The sequence below is a fragment of the Centroberyx affinis genome, unplaced genomic scaffold, assembly GCF_046629955.1.
Source record: "Centroberyx affinis isolate AG114_WGS23_722 - 3 ecotype Tasmania unplaced genomic scaffold, CSIRO-AGI_Caff_v1 ptg000946l_1, whole genome shotgun sequence".
NCBI classification, from domain to species: Eukaryota; Metazoa; Chordata; class Actinopteri; order Beryciformes; family Berycidae; genus Centroberyx; species Centroberyx affinis.
This window is the reverse complement of record NW_027279520.1, coordinates 86,943-107,975: the sequence shown is the minus strand read 5'-3', so window position 1 is coordinate 107,975 and position 21,033 is coordinate 86,943. Positions and strand designations below refer to the sequence as shown.

Here is a 21,033-nt window from a genome sequence, read left to right as displayed (position 1 = left end):
CACACCACGCTGGAGCAATGGACGCCTTCGACTTGTTTCGGAAGCTTGGAGCAGGAGCAAAATTTGATTTGAAGAGGTTTGGTAAAGATGCCGAACGTTTTAAGGTAATATTTACATGTCCAATTGTTGATGTATTGGAATAAGATCGTTACTAAATTATCTTTTCACTAATTTAACCTGATTTGTGCCAGCGTGAAAGCATGCTGCTATTTTCGCTTTGAAAGTTTTTGACAACACAGCATTTTGAGGAGGCTTGCTACCTTTAACCAGCATTTCATCAGTTTAATTGTGGTGCTATTTACTAGTGGATAATTGTAGTAAGACATTTTGATACAGAAATGCAGACTTTAGTAACTGCAGTCTTTTCTATGCTACGTAATTCAGGTGGTGAGACCTCAAGGTGGGGGAGCGTCCTCAGATCTTCTCTCTGGGATCGATTACTTTGGCACAGGGCCAGCCAATGGAGCCCAGATCAGGACCGGAGTGGAGGAGGAAGAGGAGGCGGATGGAGAGGAAGATGAGCTGGACAGTGAAAGAGGGGAAACGGATGCTGGAGGCAAAAGGAAACGAAAGCTTGAAGAGACAGCCATGAGGACGAAGAAGAAGAAGAAAGGCAGTGAGGAGACAGAAGGTAGAGTGTGTGGCTGTGGTTCATAGTTAATTTGCTCTCTAACTGCTCATTCTGTATTTCCGAAAAACCTTGTGAATCTGCTGTCAGATTACAAACCTGATAGTCTTTCTGTCATTTCAAATCTAACAAAGAGAACTAAGTTAAAACATTAAACACTGCTGCTGTCTGCTGTCTTCTGTACAGCTGAAGCCGATGGCGGACCGGAGGAAGAGACAGAGAGAAGTGGAATCTGCTGGACGTCTTCTTTGGACAGAAAGATCCAAAACCTACCGCAGGACGGGAAGGAGAGAACGTCCCTGAAGAGACTGAAGCACCTTCATCAGGAAAAGGTGCTCGCATAGTCAGCGCATATTCTTCCACCGAGGGTTTCATGTGATTATGACGAGCGTTTGTCTCCATGTCAACCGATAAAAAACACCATGTAAATGCTCTATCCTCACTAGTAATGTCGCCTGTGTTGATGAGAGCTAAACAGTTCATTCTGTCTTCAACTGATTTAGGTGAACCGCGTCCGTGCACAGCACCGCATCAACGTGCACGGCTGTGACGTGCCGGACCCCGTGTGCACGTTTGAGGAGCTGCAGTCCGAGTATCGACTGAACCCGCGAGTCCTCCAGAACCTCAGAGACGCAGGACTGAACTCCCCAACGCCCATACAGATGCAGGCAATACCACTGATGATGCATGTGAGTACACACACACACACACACACACACACATTCAGTGGTTTCTTAACATAACACCAGTAGTTATTGGGATTCCCCTGTGTCTCCTGTCTCTGTCAGGGTCGGGAGCTGCTGGCCTGCGCTCCCACTGGATCTGGGAAGACTTTGGCCTTCTGTCTCCCGCTGCTGGCTCACCTCCAACAGCCGGCCAACCTGGGCTTCAGAGCGGTCATCATCTCCCAACCAGAGAGCTGGCCAGCCAGGTACAGAACACACACACACACACACACACACACACACACACACACACACACACACACAGGTCTGCTTTCTCTTCTGGCTCTTTCACATCACAAAAACAAGGGATTTCAGAGGGTTTGGCACCTCTTGATTGGGAGCAGGTCTGATTGCGATAGGGACTATGGTCTAGACAAATATTCAAATATTCTGTGCATGGCAAAATTTACAAAGGCTAAAGCAGATTATAGATAAAAAAGAATCACTTGCTTAGTTTCTCACTTTTTCTCCTCTCTCTCCTTGGTTAAGCGCACACACCCATGCTCACATTTAGTTGTATTTTTAACAGCTTTCTTTGTTTTATGTTTAGACCTACAGAGAGCTGCTTCGTCTGTCAGACGGACTGGGGTTCAGAGTTCACATCATTGACAAGGCTTCCATGGCAGCTAAGAAATACGGGCCTCAGTCAAACAAAAAATACGGTAAGACAGCAAATTCAGTCAGAAGAGGCAGAATGTAGAAGTCTATTTTCTCCCTCACTCTCCACCTCTCTTACATTTCTCTGTGCAGATATACTCGTCAGTACTCCCAACAGAATAATCTTCCTCCTCAAGCAGGATCCTCCAGCACTGGACCTCAGCAGGTAACGTTTCATCTGTTGCTCTCTGACATTTCTTTGTTTGTTTTTTTTAACGGCGCGTTCATCAGCTTGTCTGTTTGCCCTCAGTGTGGAGTGGCTGGTTGTCGATGAGTCCGATAAGCTGTTTGAGGACGGGAAGTCGGGCTTCAGGGAGCAGCTGGCCACGGTGTTTCTGGCCTGCTCCGGTCCGAGGGTGCGGAGGGCTTTCTACAGCGCCACCTGCACGCAAGATGTGGAGCAGTGGTGCCGCCTGAACCTGGACAACCTGGTGTCCGTCAACATCGGACACAGGTAACGCTTTTCCCACGATGCCCTGTTTCCGTAGAACTCCATATTTTATTTATAGGATTTGTCGTTTTTTCACACTGAAAAACTGTGTGAATGATCTTCCCAGGAACACAGCGGTGGAAACGGTGGAACAGGAGCTGCTGTTTGTCGGGACGGAAAACGGAAAACTCCTGGCCATGAGGGACATCATCAAAAAAGTACGGACACACGAGAACGATTACTTTTCAAGCTCTTAAGGAGTAGTTTGGCCTAATATTATTAAATTTCAGCGTTTTTGTCTTTCGAGGACTCTTTTCTGGATATGAGGTTGATTGTGACAAAGGAAGACCTAGCAAACCTATGCATTTTTTTTTTTTGCATTTGTTACACAACACATAGGTTTGACAAACATAAAATCGTAAAACATTCAATGATATGGAGGTTAGGAAAGGAAAATCCAAACTGGGTTCATTAGTAACCTTGACAAGTTAATTGGACGCAGTCAATATTGTCTTAAACTTAAACAGTTGATAGAGGGGGGGAAAACATGAGAGAAAGAAAGAAAAAACAATGAATGAATACAAGTCTTGAGCATTTTCTTTTTTGTTTTTGTCCATCCTGCTCCATGTGCTGCCCACCTCAGGGTTTCCTGCCGCCCATGCTGGTGTTTGTCCAGTCTATAGACCGAGCGCGGGAGCTTTTCCATGAGTTGGTGTATGAGGGCATCAACGTAGACGTCATCCATGCAGACCGCACACAGCAGCAGGTACACACACACACACACACTGTCTGTATGAGTCCATACACCGTCAGTAACATGTCATGGTAGTGACCGTCCTCTTCCTCGGCTCGTTTGTTTCTCTCCCAGAGGGACAACGTAGTGAACAGCTTCCGCTCCGGTAAGATCTGGGTGTTGATCTGCACGGCTCTGCTCGCCAGAGGGATCGACTTCAAAGGCGTCAACCTCGTGCTGAACTACGACTTCCCCACCAGCGCTGTGGAATACATCCACCGGATTGGTCAGTTCTCGAATATCAATCAATCAGATATTTAATGATGAAATCATCTTGTGTCGCCTTATTTCACCTATTTTCCTTCCATTTCCCTCTTATCTGCTGATCAGTTTTTCTTCATATTATTCTCTCTCCTGTTTCTCAGGGCGAACTGGCAGAGCGGGACATCAGGGGAAGGCAGTCACCTTCTTCACAGAGGATGACAAGCCACTGCTGCGCAGGTACATGGATTTAAGAGCTCACAAGCATAAAAACTAGGAGTTAATTTCCTTTGCAGATGGAAGATGTAGTTATAACTCTTTCTGTGACTCTGAAATACTGTTTATTCTTTTCCTGTGACATGTTCTATAATTTACTCTTTGCCTACTGTGTATGTTTCTCTATCTTTGCATCTCTCCTCTACAGCATTGCGAATGTAATAAAGCAAGCTGGCTGTCCTGTGCCTGACTACATGGTGGGCTTCAAGAAGATACACAGGTAAGTTTCTTATAAGGAGACACAGTCAGAATTAACTTCAACAGTAACCAGAGATGCCAGAGTGATGTGCTTTTTACTCTTATTGTGTTTACTACTCATTTATACTCTTACATCCCTCTGTAGTAAGCGGTCATGTGTTGGTGTTGTTTTCAATTATGGTAATGCAGTTGTAACATTGAAGCTGTATTTGTGTTTAGCAAAGTGAAGCAGAAGCTCCAGAGGAAACCTCCCAAGAGAAGCACCATCTGCACAACTCCTCGCTTCTTAATGAAGAAAAAAGGCAAAGAACTCAACAAAGGAAAGAACAGGACAGGAAGAAACGCAGGAGGGGGGGCAGAAAGGAGAAAATGGACCAAAAGGAGCGGTAGGGAAGAAGAAGAAGAAAGGGGAAAAGGAGAAGAAAAAAGCACAGGGAATGAAGAAGAGAAGGAAAATGCAGAAAGAAGGGGGGACAGAAAAAGAGAAGAAGGCATCACTGAAGACGGGATCAAAACCTTCCGGAGCCAAGTTGAAAAAGTAAGAGGAGGGGAGGTGTTGGCACTTGTTTTGTAACCAAGAGAATAAATGTGTGATTATATAACAAGACATGTGAGCCGGCAAACATTGGCTGATTTTCCCATTGACATCCATGTGTATTTGGAATAGTACAGTTTAGCTTGGTTCAAGGGTTTTTACAAGTAGGATACAAAGTCCGCTTTCAATGGGACAGTGATAGGTGGATTTCAGTAGTGCTCATACAGAACTTGAAGCCCTCTTGAAAACAGGGTACTGTTGCCCCCATCCCTGTTATAAGTGAATGAAGGTGTACCCAACTACAAATGGAAGAATTTCTTTCTAAAATGTGATATACACAGTTTGAAAAGACAAACACCTTCTCTTACAAAACGACTCCTTTCTTCTAAGTTCAACTCCTAATGAAATGCTGTTGAAGTTACGCCAACCTAAGGCCTTGAAATACTGATCATGAAATACTGATAAATGAACTTAACTAAAAACTATAAACTATAAATGAATGAGTTGGACCTGTAAAATAAACATAACAATGAGCCCCATTTTGATTAAAAGGACATGGGATAAATGTGGGTCATCAAGCAGCCAGAACTCATTTGTATTTCCCTTTTTTTTTTTTTTTTTTAGGTTCCCCAGGAAAAATGTCAAGAAAAGTAAGCCACAAGCCGTCTGATGGTGTGGGCAGACTGATGAGACGGACATGCAGACATTTCTGATATCTTTCTAATGTGTTAGACTGCTAATTTCCACATTTTTGCAATGTACCCTGTCAGAGTAAAAATAATAAACTGTTTTATAGTTACATTATTGCATTTTGCCTGTTTGTGTCACATTTGTTCAGCTGTAACTGATGGCATCCAAACATTTTCTCAAAGATAAAGGCTTCATGAAAGATGTTGAAGGAATGAATGTTGAATGAAGCGACAACCTGGAGACAAGGCCCTTCTTAAAGTACATTCATCAAGATAATTTCAAATATTTATTCATTGTTTTATATGTTTAATATAAATAAAAAATGATAAACAGTTGAGAGATGGGAAAGCATCTTAAATTCCCTTCTGCATTGTTTTGGTATCAATTTGCTCTAAGAATGTGGATTTGTATTATGCCCATCAAGTTTTTCTCATCAGTTTTAATATTAATGGAAACTCAAATACAAACACAACTCACACTACATCTGTTTAGAATAAGAGTTACATTCTCTTGAAAATTGATGTTTTATGGGCTGGCTTGATAAAGTTATCTGATGGCAGCAATGGAAATACATTGGATTACAACAATTTCACCCACAAGAAAGGTTACATGACATGATGCACCCTTAAGCAATATTCTATTAAATCAGCTGCTTTGGGAGTGATATTTAGACCTGTAATTATGTACAAAGAAAATCAAAAATCAATGTGTAACATATTTACAACATTTTGAGATTGCTATCAAAATGGATTTGAAGGGTTTTATTCTAAAATGTATCATCCAATTGGGGAAAAAAGTTTTTCTACAACAAACAGTTTTAACTGACTAATTGACATAGATGAAAAACGTTGAAAAGACCACTATAAAATTTAGTTGATTCGATTTCGCAAATTGTAGCCTAATTGTACGTTTCCCTAAAAAATCTGACTCCCGAAACCACTGCAAGAAACTTCCTGAAACTACCACACAACGTTGTTACAGCCGATGCTGGCTGGTAGGAACTCTTTCCTTTGAGGCTCTTTGGAAGAAAGCGACATTTCTCAAGTACCGCGATATATGCGTGTTGAAATCTCGCCCATGCATTATACTGCAGGAAACCCCGTCTAGTCTTCCTTTCTCAACATGGCACCGAAGGTGAAGAAGGAAGGTCTGTCAACCGTTGAATTTTATATGTATAAATCGTGTTAAAAATCACAACTAGCTACATGTACTTTCTATATACGTACTCAAGATGTTCTCGAGTTTAGATCAGCAAAGGACATTGCTGCCATTTGTCTAAAATAGCTAGAAATACAGACCGCGTCTTCGGCTTGCCTGCCAGTAACGTTAACGCTGTGCTACAACGTTTTGGTGCTACGCTAATGTTAGCATGCTATCATTGATGTTGCTGACCAAAACACTATTTAGCACGAAATGTGTTGAACCAGCTTTGTGTCCTGATTCTCCCGACATGACCTAGTTTTACGGACGAAATTTTAGAAATACGCAGTGAGTTAGCACTAGTTAAAATCGCGTTTTGGTGGCGATTTTGTGACAGCACGATGGACCGGCAATGCCCGGTCAGCTTCTACACGTGAAAGTTGGGAGGGCAAATGATGAGTTATATCAGGAGTGGCTTGCTGTCTTTAAGGAAAGGACAATTTGATTTGGAAAATTGAAAGTAATGGACGCAACAACGGTTCTGTGAACCATGTATTTGTGGTACTACGGTGATAATAGATGGTAGTCCTGTGTATCTCAACGGGTAGAACATGACACTAACTTCAGGATTAGGATTGAGATTGCCACTGAACAAATGCTAAGCATCAGGCTATATTTACACCTGCTAAATGTATTCTTGCATTTTTCAAGCGCTGAAATTGGGTCGAAATGGCTGTGTCCATATATGTCGCAGTTCATATTGTAGCTATATGCTAATGTATTGGATACATGTCTGTGTTTGAAGGCCAGAACCATAGATAAAGATAACATTTATATTCTAGGCATCTAAACAGTTACACTAAGTGCAACACAGGAACAAGCTATCTTAAATTGCAGGATTTCCAAATCTAGCAACCATAAGTTCTCAGTATTCTGAGAAAAATGCAATGGGACTGCTTTATTTTGCACCTTCCTTTACAACAAGTTGTAACTTGTGTTGTAAAATGTAGTTGTATCATTATTCTCCCATGCAGGCTTTTTGAGGCAGACAGGACTGCATGGTTGATCAGGACTTTGTTTACATCATGTTTCTAACTTGTTGCTTTACACAGAAGTCAGGTGTCGATTATTTTCCCTGTCCGGTTGTTCATTTTAAATATAGTTTTGCTTATTTTGAACCACTTAGTAAGATTACTGCTCTTTTCAAGAATTGAATTGCAAACCTATATCAGCTGAACATAATTTGAGTATTCAAAGTAGTAATCTTCACTGTTAAAAACGCGTTAATTGTATGTAAAACATGTATTTTAAATATTTGACCACCAGGAGGGACACAGTGGTGCTCAAAGTCAAAGCGATGTTTACCAAATGTGTACCTGGATGGATTATCAAGGAATAAACTTAAGAGCATGAATTAATTAGCCTAAACATCTGATCAGCTCATGTCTCATTTCTAACAAATTGCTTTGTGTCTTTTCACAGCTGTCCCTGCCAAGACTGAGGCCAAGTCAAAGGCACTGAAGGCCAAAAAGGCTGTGCTTAAAGGAGTTCACAGCCAGAGGAAGAAGAAGATCAGGACTTCTCCCACCTTCCGTCGCCCCAAAACCCTCCGTCTCCGCAGACAACCCAAGTATCCTCGCAAGAGTGCCCCACGTAGGAACAAGTGAGTACAATGCCTGCACACTGCGGTGCTGACACACAGACATGGTTTAAACATGGTGCAAATGATGGTAACAGCGATCAAAGTATGAAAAAGCATGATTCCAGCTTTATAAACTACTGATGCACCCAGAATAGTGATAAATGTGATTTTTACTTAGTTTGTCATGGAGAATAATGTGATTCTAATAAAAATGCAGATTTGGAGATGTGAGCTGAGCGGTAGGACATTTATGGACAGCGGAGAGTCTGTCATGAGATTATCTGTATTCAGAGAACCCTAGTTAATTTTTGTAGACATAGTGAGGAAGGTGTTGGTGCTTTTGGGACATTGGCCTAATGGAAGCCTTCTGCCCTAGGTTGGATCACTACGCCATCATCAAGTTCCCCCTGACGACAGAGTCCGCCATGAAGAAGATCGAGGACAACAACACACTGGTGTTTATTGTGGACGTCAAGGCAAACAAGCACCAGATCAAACACGCGGTCAAGAAGCTGTACGACATCGACGTCGCCAAAGTCAACACACTCATCAGGTAGAAATCTTAATCCAGGCTGTTGAATGCTCGTATCATGTCGACTTCTATTGGAAGCAATTGCGGAACTGATGACACTACTTTATAGATTCAATCATTTCAACCAAACATTAAATACTTTGCTGAGTATTAGCTGTGTCGTTAGGATTGATCATTTGTTTCAACAGTATCAGTAGTAACTTGCGATCAGGGTTTTGTTCAAAATGTATACATGACCCTGGTGGCTTCTCATACAGCACTTTGCAGTTTCCCATTGTAAATGTAAATATGGTAACTTAATACACTAATGACCTATTTCCTTTCATTGCTTCCTATTTCATCATCCGTCCCGACTCCTGTCTTCAGGCCTGATGGTGAGAAGAAGGCGTACGTTCGTCTCGCACCAGATTACGATGCGTTGGATGTTGCCAACAAGGTGAGTCCTCCAGCCGCCACACGGTGCAGCAATCAGGATGTAGTTTAACGGTCCAGAAGGGCCGCTTTTTCGTTCTTAAAGCTATTTCAGTGCACCATGGTGGCTGTGTTTTTGCTTTCAGACTTGGATCGATTCTGTGCAAGTGATGTAAATTTTATTTTGTCTGAATGTTTGTGATGCATTCAAAGGAACCACTGATGCCAGAACATGCATGAAAAAGAGTATTCATGCTGTTCATGAACGTCTCTAATTTGTCCTTTTCTTCCTTTTCAGATTGGCATCATCTAAACTGTGGCTGCAGAGGCTTGTGGAAGAATAAATATTTGTAAAAACTTTAATTGATTCAGTGTCATCCTTAGGTGCAAATTAAATGAGTAGTTTTCACATATTTGGTTACATCAAGTAAATGGAAGGTTTTACCACCAGTGTTTGAGTTCTTATAATAAATTGTTGGATAACCTTTTCTGGACAAAATAACGAGGCTCCATCATCCCCTGTGTGATTAAGTTAATGTAGTTTGATATTTTGTAAAGCTGTAGGTGTATTGTGTATATTGTAAAGGTGTAGGCTATCTGGGGCTCCAGCTGGCAAGTAAAATGCATGCTAGTGTCTGTTGAACCGTGTGTCATGGGGAAAGTAATGTTAATGGCTTTTAAGAGGGAAAATCTGATTGTTTGGCAGAAGTATATATGAAGGGTTTCGTTCCACAATAGGCAATATTTGAAAAAATGATTGTCCTCAAAAATGAACTTTTCCATTTTATGAGCATTTCTTGAGATGAATTCAGACTTGAGTATTAACCCATAATGTGCTAACTTTCACAACAGCAGTCTACACAGGAGAGTGGGTTACATTATTTAAAAAAATAAAAATATAGAATATTTTTTTGGCCAGTTCTGCTTAACCTAAATATGAGAATCATTAAAGTAGAATGAGCAGGCCTCTTTTCAGTCCACAATGTACCCACAGTACCGCTGAGTATCCCTAACAGAGGTACTGATAAAAGCGCCTCAGTGATTTATACTGGGGAAATGAATGAATTGGCTGCTCTGGTGACCTTTTAGTGAGCAACAATTTGTATTTTAATTTAGGAAACTTTATTCAAAATGTATACTTATGGTAACGCTTTGTCTGGGTCCATAATTTCCTAATAATTTCTTCTTAACTTCTTGGAAGTTTCCTGGAAAGAACTGTGAAATGATGTAATAGTTTTATAGAAAATCTAAGCAGTCCGTTTGGAGTCGATAGGATACTGTAAATTTCTAAAAGTTTCCTGGAAAGAACTATAAACTATTTACTGGAAAAATTAATAATAGTTTAATTACTTCCTCTAATTTCTAATTTTCTTTATAATAACTACTACATAATTTCATGGTTCTGTCTTGGAAACTGACCAGGTACTTACCAAGTACCACTGAACTCTCTATTTTCCCTACAATTAGTACATAATGTAATGGTTCTTTCCAGGAAACTTAAAAGAACAGTTCCTTTTTAGGAAATTATGGACCCAGAAAATAAAGTCTTACCTACTTTTTCTGCACCAACAGTGCTATACTCGTAATATTTAATTGTATGTTCTGGATCTAATTTTTGCAAAATCAGAAGTGATTTTATCTTTTAAGAGATATTAAGAGCTGGGGAAATCATTACAAATGCTTGTGACGGCAAATGACAAGAGCAGGTAATGTTGAAAGCTATGGAGCTGTACATGTCACATTACAAAATGAAGTATTTCTTCTTGAGTACAAGTATTCTGACCTGTACATATTATTTTATTTACAATATTACTCAGTGATAGGAGAGTTTTCAGTTTCCATAAGTGTTAGTCTGACTGTAAGACTGATGTTTAGAACCATAGATTTGGGGAATCTTTGGTACCAAGTTTATGAATATTGTTCAATAGTTCTATTCATTAGTTTCAGTTAAGTTTATTACACGATATGAATTGACTTGTGTCTACCTGCTACCCATTGTCACTCTCGCTGTACCACCAAAAATGTCAATCTGTGGTGTCAAAGCAGCATCCTGAGTCTCCTTCACCGTCACTGGAGCCTCTCCAAATTGATGAAAAGATAATCTATGGCAGTGATGTTCATATTCACCAATTAAATTGATTACACTGTCCTATAGCCAGGGTGCTTAGATTTCAAATAGTCACTGAAATAATGTTTATTATTCAAATGTTGAAGCTTTTGCAGTTTTCTGAATATTTGAAGAAGATAAACAAAAAAGTATATGACTGAAAGACCTTTACATCTACTTGTTTTGATGTAAAAGGCAAAATACAATTTTTGCAGTAGCTACAATGCAGATTAGAGATCATTTTCCATGCACTTCATATGATTCTCCACACTAGTGTTGAAGCACCTTAGCGACAGATGAAATATTTCTAAGGATTCACACAGGGGAAAAAAAAAAAAAGAACTTCCCTCCTGCTCATTACTATTAAATATTTTACAGACTTGTATTGCTTACATTCAATAAGATCAGTAACACAAAATGCTTCTGAGACTGGGAACACGGCCTCCTAATTAAGAGAGGAAGGTCCGGACTGTGCCTTTGACCAGGCCTCTGCAGATGGGGCACTTTCTCAGCGAGGGGGCACACTCCTTGCACACCACCAGGTGACCGCATGGGATGAAGACGATGTTGACCTCTTTATCCATACACACCTTGCAGGTCCGCTCCTCCTGCAGGCGGCGCAGCTGCTCCTCCATGGGCAGGTCTGCAGAGACGGAGACAAGAGGGTCAGCAAAGGAAGAGAGATTTGAAGATACAAAGATTCAACACATAGATCTACATTCATAGAAAACTGATGACATAAACAAACACACCTCCCTTCTAAAACCTGAAATCCCTTCACCAATCGATACAGAGACAATCACTAGGAGATCTGATACAATAAATTTATATCTCTTGTCCCAGTTAAGCTACAAGAAGCATTTTCTGTGTCAGTGTAAAGTTTATCATTATTGTATTCACTATTTCTCATCCTGTAAAACAGGGTGTCTGGTGTCGAAAGACCCAAGCACCCAACCCAGGTTACATCACTGATAATATGCCTATGTATCATTTTAACGGTCCATAAAATAAATCACTCGTGATGACATGCCCACCCAAGAACATTTCTAATTCATCAAACATGATCAGGTATGGAACAATTTCCAAGCTATATGCTTTTTTTCCACCATCAATACATTGCATACAACTTTCTGATTTTAAGAAAATAGAAGTGATAACCATTGACTGACTAGTATCAAGCAAAAGCAGATTGTAGGTATATCTTTATACCTGACAGATCTTGGCTTGGTGACGCAGCTTCATTTGCCTGGGCTGAAAGTGGAGTAAAGACAAATTAATTTGGGAATGCTAGACTGGATTGCATATACAATATTAAATTAGCTCAAGCTGAGCCAGAATATAAGAGCTCACACACCACAAAAAAAAAATGTTGGCTTGTGATCAAAAGGGCCAACCAAACAGTTAAGACAAGTAGCTGATTCTACTGATCACAAATTGGTAATAAATATATTTGTCAATTTTAAGCAGACATTCGTAAAATTCGAAATCCATGTAAGAAGTCTACATGACCAGCAACAAATTAAAACACAAGAATGGAAACATTAATGTTGCTGGTTCACAAAAAAGCATGTGCTTTGACTACCTAAAGAGCTAAAGAGGTTATGCTTCATTACAATTTTTTACAGTGAAATCTTGATTTTGAAGATGGGTAACTGAGTGATTTCTCACTCGGGCGCTGAGAGTTATACCAAGCCGGATGTCGCTAGTAGGACAGAAGGAATTAAAATGCTTTGTGCTGTGGTGGCAGCCTGCAGAAACATTTGTGAAAACCACTTGATTACAGTTTTTATGAGGGTGCTTTTGGTTTACAATTATCATTTTGTCCAGAATTAAGGTTTCTGTATATATACAGTCACACTGTACAGATACAAAACAATAAACTCTGGAGAAAGCACATATGTTCCTTCCATCCAACCTGTGACATTCCCAATCTGAGAGGGCGGGGTTCAGAGAGATAATGTACCCATGAGATCTCTGAGCAGGAGAACGTCATTCTTCTGGATCCAGTTGCGGAAAACCTCGGCTGCGGCGTTTCCCTTGGTGAGGACGAGCTCGATCAGCCTGGCGGTCTGCTGCTGGGCCGAAGTCTGAGCCTGAAGACCGGAGTACTCCTCAGCAGCTGCAGGGCAACAGGGACGGGGGAGAAGCATTATTCACAAATCACAAGGTGCTAAATTGTAACATAGGTGCTACAGCTGCACGGTAAAGGCTAAAATCATAGCTGTAATTGTTTTTCTAGATATTGTGATCACAATTGTTAATCATGACTATTAGTTTTGAGGATTTGCTGAGGACTATTTTACTCCACTTTCTTACATCATCATCTTGAGCATTTTCAACTACAGTGGACATTCTGGTGTGAAATAAAATATGATGTGTCCATTTGACCGAATACGACAACTATTGACTGTGGAAACTCAGCCATATACAACTCTACACCATTAAGTGTGTAGCAGTAAGATGTTCATGGGAAAGACAACAAAAAGTTTGAGATTACCCTCCAAATGAGCTCTAAATGAAATCCATTCATACATCCAACTTTTTTTTTACCTTGTTGCGCTAACAAAGTGGCAATTGATAATTTTACTTTTGTGTTTTACGAAAATAGGTCAGATGCTGTCAGATGGCAAAACCTACCTAGCATGATTTGCACTGAAAATGGTCATTTGACTCAAACGTTTGCTACAGTGCGCCTTTCACCTTATTGGATTGTATTTCTATACCTGTAATTTTCAGGTCTGAGAAAAATAATTCAAAGTTCTATCTGACAACTGTTAAAAAACAAAAACCTGGCTCCCTATGTAACTGCACTCCCTACCAAGACATTACTGTAGACACTTTAAGACACTGCTGTAGCAGTCATACTAGAAACATACTTATCACATTTTGCTCCCTCAGGTGCTCCAACACCGTCTCAACACTCTTCAGACGCTGGATCAATGCTGCCTGGTGTCTCTTCAGGAAGGTAAAACCATCTGAAAGAGAGAGAGAGAGATTGGGATGAGAAATATATACATGGTTTGCAGATGGTTTACTGGCCTGAGAGGAGTAAACGGCAGTTGAAATTGGAATTGATGATTTGAAAATCTAAATTTTCACAGTCAGCTGTACCAGATGCCATCGCCTCCGCCAGCATCTCGCGTTCTTCCTCCCTTTTCTGGTCCTCGGCACTCAGCAGGTCAGACACCAGCTCCTGGACAGTTTTATAGTTCTCTCCACTGGTCAAGATCTTGCTCTGGACCGTCTGCTTGACCAGGCTGCGCTCAAATCCCATTTCCAAGGCAGACTTAATGACGGGAGTGTTCATCATGACGGCATCCTCAGAGCGCTCCTCTCCTGGACCGAGGTGGACCACTGAGTGGGACAGAGAAGAAGGGCAGGTAAGCAGACATGTGAGGTTGGGTAGCAGGGTGTCCTAACTGGACTTCAAAAGTATTACCAGGGGAGGTCTAGTGAGTGAGCACCTCCATGAACAACCATGTCAGTGATTTCCCCCATTTATTTGAGTAAAATCTAGTAAAAATCTACCTTTTCCAGGTTCCTCTGAGCTTTTATTTTGATTCAACACGCCATCTCTAATTTGAGCCACATCATGGCAACTACAACTAGTTAAGAATTGAAGGAATTTTTGTTTTTAATCTTTATGTTCAAATACATTCTGCAACCAATAATATAAAAAAAGGTAACAAACTTCATTCTGGGCTTCCTACAGTGCCCTAACAATTTGATTTTAGCTTTGATAAATCAGTAAACTGATTGAAAAAAAAATGAAAAGGTGCAGTAATGAGTGAACAGACAAGTCCACCGCAATTTCAACGACGATAAGGATCAAGAGATGACTAAAATTTTCTTGATCTTATCGAGAGTTTTGTGTAGCTCAGTTTCCATGAGGGATGGGGCTCTTTGAACCCTTTACATACAATAAAAAAATTATTATCTTATGACAGGGATGCAACAAAAAGGTTTAACAAGGAGGTGAAAGAGTTTGGCAACTTGTGCTATATGGTCTGTTCCACCTAAGCACATTGTGAGAGGGTGTTGTGGTTTTATTGAATATGTACAAAAATCAGGCTTATTCATAGACTACATATTGATCATCGAGTATGTTGTGTTGAATCTAGAGATCTACTGTTAGCAACTGTTAATGTAATGCTTAGCTGTTCTGCTTTGAATCGCAATATCCCTTCATTCATAGGAGCAAATGAGCCTAATCTCTTGTTTGACAATGTTTCGTACTCACCTGGTGGATCCACAAACTCTCTGGAGCTGCTGTCTCCATTTGTTAAAAGCTATTGGGGAGGAAACAGAAACAGAGAAGCTGTTTTATTTCTTTTGTACTGCACTACTACCCATTTTTCAAATGCCAGATGTTCCAATCATCTGATGTTCCATTGGGTGTTTTCTACCAACCTGCTCAAATAGCCGAGGAAAGCGAGCCTGGATCTGATGAACAAAGTCCTGTCCCTTCTCCTGGAGCAAATATTCACACCTGCAATTAACCAGAGGTACATGGATCCATGCATTCATGTAAACCACCATCTACACATTTGTTTAGACAATTAGAATTGGCTGCTAATATTATTATTTTGTATTAACGGTTCTTAACAAAAGTTATAAAAATGCTATGAGCAAAACAAACATTCTGACACAAAATGAACACATGAAAAAACAGTGTCAGTATTTACCTAGGAAACCATTTTGCATGTTCCACCCAAGGATCATCTCCAGACTCCCAGCATCGCAGGCCTCCATCACAGCAGAAACACTTCACATCATCGTTACGGCCTTGAACACAAACAGAGTTCAATTCTATTAGGTTCTACTCTATTCTTGGGTGTTTAAGGAAAAGACAAAAAAAATTAGTTCAAGTCTGGCTGGAGCGGGCTAGTGAAGACGATTCTGTTTGAAACTGCTGATGCTTTGAATAAGGTGTTTTTTGCCTCTCTCATTTCCTCTTTTGCTTGAAACCTTTAGCAAAAGACTGATAACATTTGGAATTTTTATATTTTTTTTATTTATTTGATTTTGTTGTTTATAACTGTGTGTGGCTGCTTCTTAGCCAGGCCTCCCTTTAAAAAAAATGTTTCACAACTTTCCAGCTAAAATAAAAAGGAAAACACAGATGGTACTCATTCTTACACCATTAAGGGGATTACCTGTCTGCAGTGGAAAGGCCAACAAATAAAGAAAAACCCCAGTTACTAGAATTAATAGTGTTAGGGGAGAGAAAGAACTTACAGTAATTCAACCTTTCGTGTCACAATTATTAAAGGTCTTCGTAGTTTTGATACATCGTCCTTACCTACATAGTAGAAGCCAGCTTTAGCCAGCTGATCTGGCCGGACAGGGATTCGCGACGGCCAGTTGACAAAGGTGAGCAGCCTCTCTTCGCTCTGCTGCATGGCAGGGTTGGACACGTTATTGAGAGCTACTGCTCCAGCAGACAGCTGCAACGCCCCGGCGGCGGCAGCAGCGGCCCCCGACGCGGACGCTGCCCCTCCGGCCAGCGACACGTTGTCCGCTCTATCCCCTCGGACAAAACGGCAGTTTGGATAATGCCTCTGGTGTTCGGACACGGCTCTGTCACCTGGCTCCCAGTTACTCAACTGCAAATAAAAATAGGGTTTTCAGTAAGTCATTTGTCATATGTAGAGTTCATTGTTCAATAAATTACTTCCCCCAGTAACACATTCAACCCTCTAACATTTAGATTAGGTGATTGGTGAATGGTGCAACTTGTCTGATGGTCCAGTAGATTTATGACTGTGTAGCCTGCTGCTCTCTATTGTAACCATCTGTGGGTTAGTACATCAGTCTTTTAAAGTCCCCATGAAATTAACTCCCATTACTTTTACTTCCAGGAAAACAGAGTATCTTTAACAGTGACCTCATGCTGCACAAGCAGGCGTAAATAAAAATTCCAACCAATAAAACCATCACAGATTCCTGCCCCTCCGCCCCTTCCATCAAATGAAACTTCCTTTCTCTCCCCGACTGATATTTCATTGGTTTAGACTTTTGAATGATCCCTCACTGTGTTATGTCTCACCCCAACATGTTTCAACAGGGAATACATCAAATCAAGGAAGAAAAGAAGCATCCTGTGTAAGCTGTAAATATAAATATCAGGTATAGCAGTCTCGTACTAGTTTCCCTGAGAGCAGCTCTACACACCTGTCCTCCACAGCTGAAGCAGGCCACTCTGTCGCCCTGTCCCAGGTAGTAGAAGCCCGCCTTGGCCAGCTCAGCAGGGGTGATGATGGAGAGCGTCCAGGTGTGGAAGGAGTCCAGGCGCTCCTGTTCTCTGCGCATGCTGAGGTTGTGGCACGTTGACGGTCTCTGGTGAGACATGTCCTCCACACCGCGGGAGCTAAGCGGGCTGGAGGGGGGTGGAGCGGAGAAGCCCATATTCAGATAGCCCACCGGCTCTTCACCTTGGCTCACTGTCGGAGGATTAGGGGCAGGGACTGGAGCTGGGCCCGGACCAGACAGCTAAGGGGAAAAAAGCAACAATTTTAAGCATAGATACTCAAGTTGGTAGACGCTACCAGGAAAGATCAAGGCAATTTACGCAGTTCCACTATTCAAAAGGTTTCACTCCAAAACACTATAAAGAATTTTTTCATTTTAGAAAAATGTTGCAAACTGATTTCATCAGTGAATACTTCGGAAACACAGATGATTCTGTCAAAAACATAACGGTTTTGTAAGCCAAGGTGTTAAGATGACTCATACCTGGTATTCAGTCATAATGTGCTTCACTTTTATGCCAGCTAGCATTTTGCAAGAGTAGGAGCGCCTTTCTTCTAAGTAGTGGATCTTGTATTTTGGCATGACACTCTTTTCCTAATCTTACCGGTATGACTGGAGCGCTGCGGAGCGGAGAGAAGGCAGAGTGAGAGGAGGAGAGCAGGTTGGCTGTAGATGGGAGGCTTTGGATGAAGGAGCAGGAAGGAGAGAGCTGTCTGTGTTTCTCTGTCGGACAATCTCCGGCCTGCCAGCCCTCCGCCGTCACATTACACCTGAAACACTGCACCCTGTCGCCCACGCCTGTGTAGAACCAACCTGCCCTCGCCAGACTTCGCTCTGTGACTCCCGAGGTGGGGAAGCGAGCAAAGGTAGAGATGCGAAAGAGCTCTGGGGATGGAGATTACATTACATTAATTAGGACTTCTACAGTTCAAGAATCTTAAGGAGAATAGTTTAAATTTAAAAACTCACTTCACATAACAGCATGTCACATGGAGGCTAATTAAGAAATCACTGCATTTAAAGTGTAATTATACAAAATAAGTCTGTGTCATACAGATCAATGATAAAAGAAAAGAATCAGAAAACTTTGGTACCTGAGGAGTTATCATACTGAAGATCAGGTGGAGGCCCGTTGCGACACAGCCCCATCAAAAATTGGTTGTTTTTGAGTTGAACAAGAGTTTCCATTTAGCGATATAAGGAAAAAGAGATGTCCTCCAAAGGGAGAGAGGTTTGAGAGTACCCAGGGTCTCACTCTCTCTCACACAAGCACACACACAGACTGACATGAAGAAAAGTAAAACAAATCAACGGGGGTTTCCCAAAATGCTTATTTAAATCAATGACTGAAATGAGACGGTGAAACAGAAAGTGTGACCTCAACTGAGTACCAAGTTAACTTTTGTCAAGCTAAGAACTGCTGTGTGGAAGAAAGGAAAGCAAAAGCAACATTATCTTACAGTGCTGGACACCAACTGCATGAGGCACCCAAGGATGCACTGTCATTTTTTTGGATACACCAGTCCCTGCACATATACTTCACATGTCTGTATCCACACTACCTGAGACCTACACTCAACTATTTCCACTGCTGGAAATTCACTATTCCTTTATCAGTGTTACAGAGTAGAGCACTTAAGTGAAAATATGCACCAACAAAATCCAGCCTGGATGGTAAAAACGATGGAGTATTTGATGAATGAATGCTCAAATCAAAATCATCATATTATACTGTGGTCATCCCGGATCAGTGTACACTTGATTTTTCTGCATATTTCTCACACACAAGTATACCACAAAATCTAGCCACTCAAACATAATAAACATATGTGTTATGTGTCTAAACATAATAAATTAAGTAAACGCCTCAACCACACACACACAGACCAAGGGATATGTAATCTCAAACCCCTCCCCCCGCTCGGACATCCCTTCTTTGGGAGTTTATTCTTCCATGACTGAATAGGATAAACCCAATGTGAAAAAATAAATCCCCTTTGAGGACAACAGTTCTCTTGGTACGGATAAGGAAATTCCCTCTTTACTGCATCAATGTTGGCAGCACCTGTGGAAAAGATAAAAAAAAAATGGTCAATTATTTTTGTGTAGCAGTGCGTCTTGTAGGATTTTAAATAGCAGTATGGACATATTTATTTTGAGTTTTTTCCAGTTCCCAGTTGGCATCCTGTTTCAGTTCTCATTCGGTTCACAATGAGATATATATTTACCTCCGCCAAGGAGGTTATGTTTTAGGAAAAAAGTGCAGTTGATGGCATTTAAAACATAAATATATAATATATTACTCAGACGTAATAGTTGTTGAACCAATACATCTCAGTGGGATTTTAACATGTAGGACGGACAGAAAATATGAGCAAAGCGTGAAATGAGTGTCTCTAAATTTTAGCTATGACAACAGAGTGAATTCCCCTACAGTCTTCAAATAATGAATCGTCCTCCCACTTCTAAAAGCAGGAATACACAGGGTTTGTTTTGTCAAATTTTAATCATTGTAGTGAGTCACAGCTGGAAACGGAACAAGGAGCAATAAACCAAAATATTTTAAAATCACTGTCCGGTTTTTCCTCTAGCAGGAGGGGTACTTTCCCAAGAGAGACGTAATCGCTGGGAGCGGCAGATCAAAAGCTGACAGTTGTGGTTAAACCTATGGGTTCAACTCATAGCTACGGGTTGCTACGTCGTTACGTATTTAGAGGAAAATGTGGATTTATACGGGTCAAATTTGTCTTCGGCAGTTAAGCAGCCATTAAAAACACACAGTTAACAAGCAATAAACGCGACTTGCCTGCCACAACAACCAAACACTTCCAGTTTAAAAGGCAGCAGCCGTTAGCTAGCAACCGTCAGCTAACAGCTAACGTTAAACTGTAGCTGCTCTCAGGCTTCCTTCAGCTGTCCGACTCGTCATCTGTGCAGCAGCATAAGAAACGAAACTGTCAGCTTTATGTGGCACCGCAACACGAGAGGAGACGTGAAACAGCACAGTAACCTTTCCACTCACCGTTTAGCAAGCCAGGCAGACAGACGGAAAGCCCCCAGGATGTTAAATATTCGCCATACACTTCCGGTTAAAAAACACTGTAAAAAGAAGCCAATGATTTTTTTCTTCTTCTTATAGAGATTGCGGCAGCTTAGATTCACAGTGTTTTTTTAATACTACAAACTGTACTGACTGTTAATACTAACTTAATGATAACACAAGCACTAATTAATGAATACATTCATATCACATGAAAACGATAAACTGTACTACCATCAATCATATTCTGTCAGAATTGGATAAGCCAATCATACAGGATATCTAAAAAATATTGAAATTATGTGTTTAGCTAATGGTTACCTACAAAACTGGAATATTCTCATAAAATATAAGAACAGAAAGACTTACACAGGCCTTGATGAAGACAAGTAGATGGCTATATAACCCATGAAGAGTTGACTTTGCAAAACCTTTTTTTATCACATAACTTCTGCTATAACCACGCCCAAACGTCGTGACGGATGTTTATTGGATGGCGATATATATGGCGATAGATTATTGGACTGCTGTTCCTGTGGGTGGGTCCCTCCTGTCTTATATATAACCTCCTTGGTCTTGTCGGGCAAATTCCTTCTTAATAGCCATCCCTAATATAGTGATTATAAATGAGAAAACACACTTCAGTACAGAAGAGGATTAGGGCCATGTGTGAAAATTGTATTTACCATTCTGAGATTGAAGTCAGAATTCTGAGTTCTGACTTTAACCTCAGAAGTCAAATACATTTTTCCCCACATGGATCCTCTTTCACATTT

At 40.9% G+C, this 21,033-nt stretch overlaps 3 protein-coding genes and 1 non-coding gene across 4 annotated transcripts; 3 read left to right on the top strand and 1 right to left on the bottom strand.

Moving 5' to 3' along the window:
• Window positions 1–3: 3 nt before the first annotated feature.
• On the top strand, window positions 4–5,224 carry ddx52 (DEAD (Asp-Glu-Ala-Asp) box polypeptide 52). The gene is given in 16 exon segments (XM_071521959.1): window positions 4–104; window positions 385–631; window positions 815–960; window positions 1,132–1,317; window positions 1,417–1,531; window positions 1,534–1,559; window positions 1,904–2,015; window positions 2,104–2,176; window positions 2,261–2,464; window positions 2,568–2,658; window positions 3,084–3,206; window positions 3,309–3,459; window positions 3,599–3,674; window positions 3,859–3,930; window positions 4,128–4,446; window positions 5,068–5,224. Coding segments are annotated over 16 exon segments (2,058 nt in total). The 5' UTR covers window positions 4–17; the 3' UTR covers window positions 5,098–5,224.
• A 977-nt stretch (window positions 5,225–6,201) lies between these two features.
• Window positions 6,202–9,221, top strand: rpl23a (ribosomal protein L23a). The gene is made up of 5 exons (XM_071521942.1): window positions 6,202–6,280; window positions 7,756–7,936; window positions 8,292–8,468; window positions 8,814–8,883; window positions 9,157–9,221. Exons 1-5 carry the CDS (start codon window positions 6,256–6,258, stop codon window positions 9,169–9,171), a joined length of 468 nt encoding a protein of 155 aa, XP_071378043.1. The 5' UTR covers window positions 6,202–6,255; the 3' UTR covers window positions 9,172–9,221.
• LOC139646073 (small nucleolar RNA Z17) lies at window positions 7,991–8,062 on the top strand. The gene has a single exon (XR_011695267.1). It is a non-coding gene; the product is annotated as a small nucleolar RNA Z17 (small nucleolar RNA).
• Window positions 9,222–11,119: 1,898 nt separating the features above from the next.
• Window positions 11,120–20,681, bottom strand: birc2 (baculoviral IAP repeat containing 2). The gene is made up of 14 exons (XM_071521941.1): window positions 20,627–20,681; window positions 20,240–20,316; window positions 18,312–19,282; window positions 17,822–18,102; window positions 17,140–17,457; window positions 16,268–16,571; window positions 15,651–15,750; window positions 15,376–15,454; window positions 15,206–15,254; window positions 14,077–14,319; window positions 13,842–13,940; window positions 12,929–13,084; window positions 12,175–12,216; window positions 11,120–11,608 (listed from the first exon to the last, which is right to left on the bottom strand). Exons 3-14 carry the CDS (start codon window positions 18,403–18,405, stop codon window positions 11,415–11,417), a joined length of 1,959 nt encoding a protein of 652 aa, XP_071378042.1. The 5' UTR covers window positions 18,406–19,282; window positions 20,240–20,316; window positions 20,627–20,681; the 3' UTR covers window positions 11,120–11,414.
• Between the last annotated feature and the right edge of the window lie 352 nt (window positions 20,682–21,033).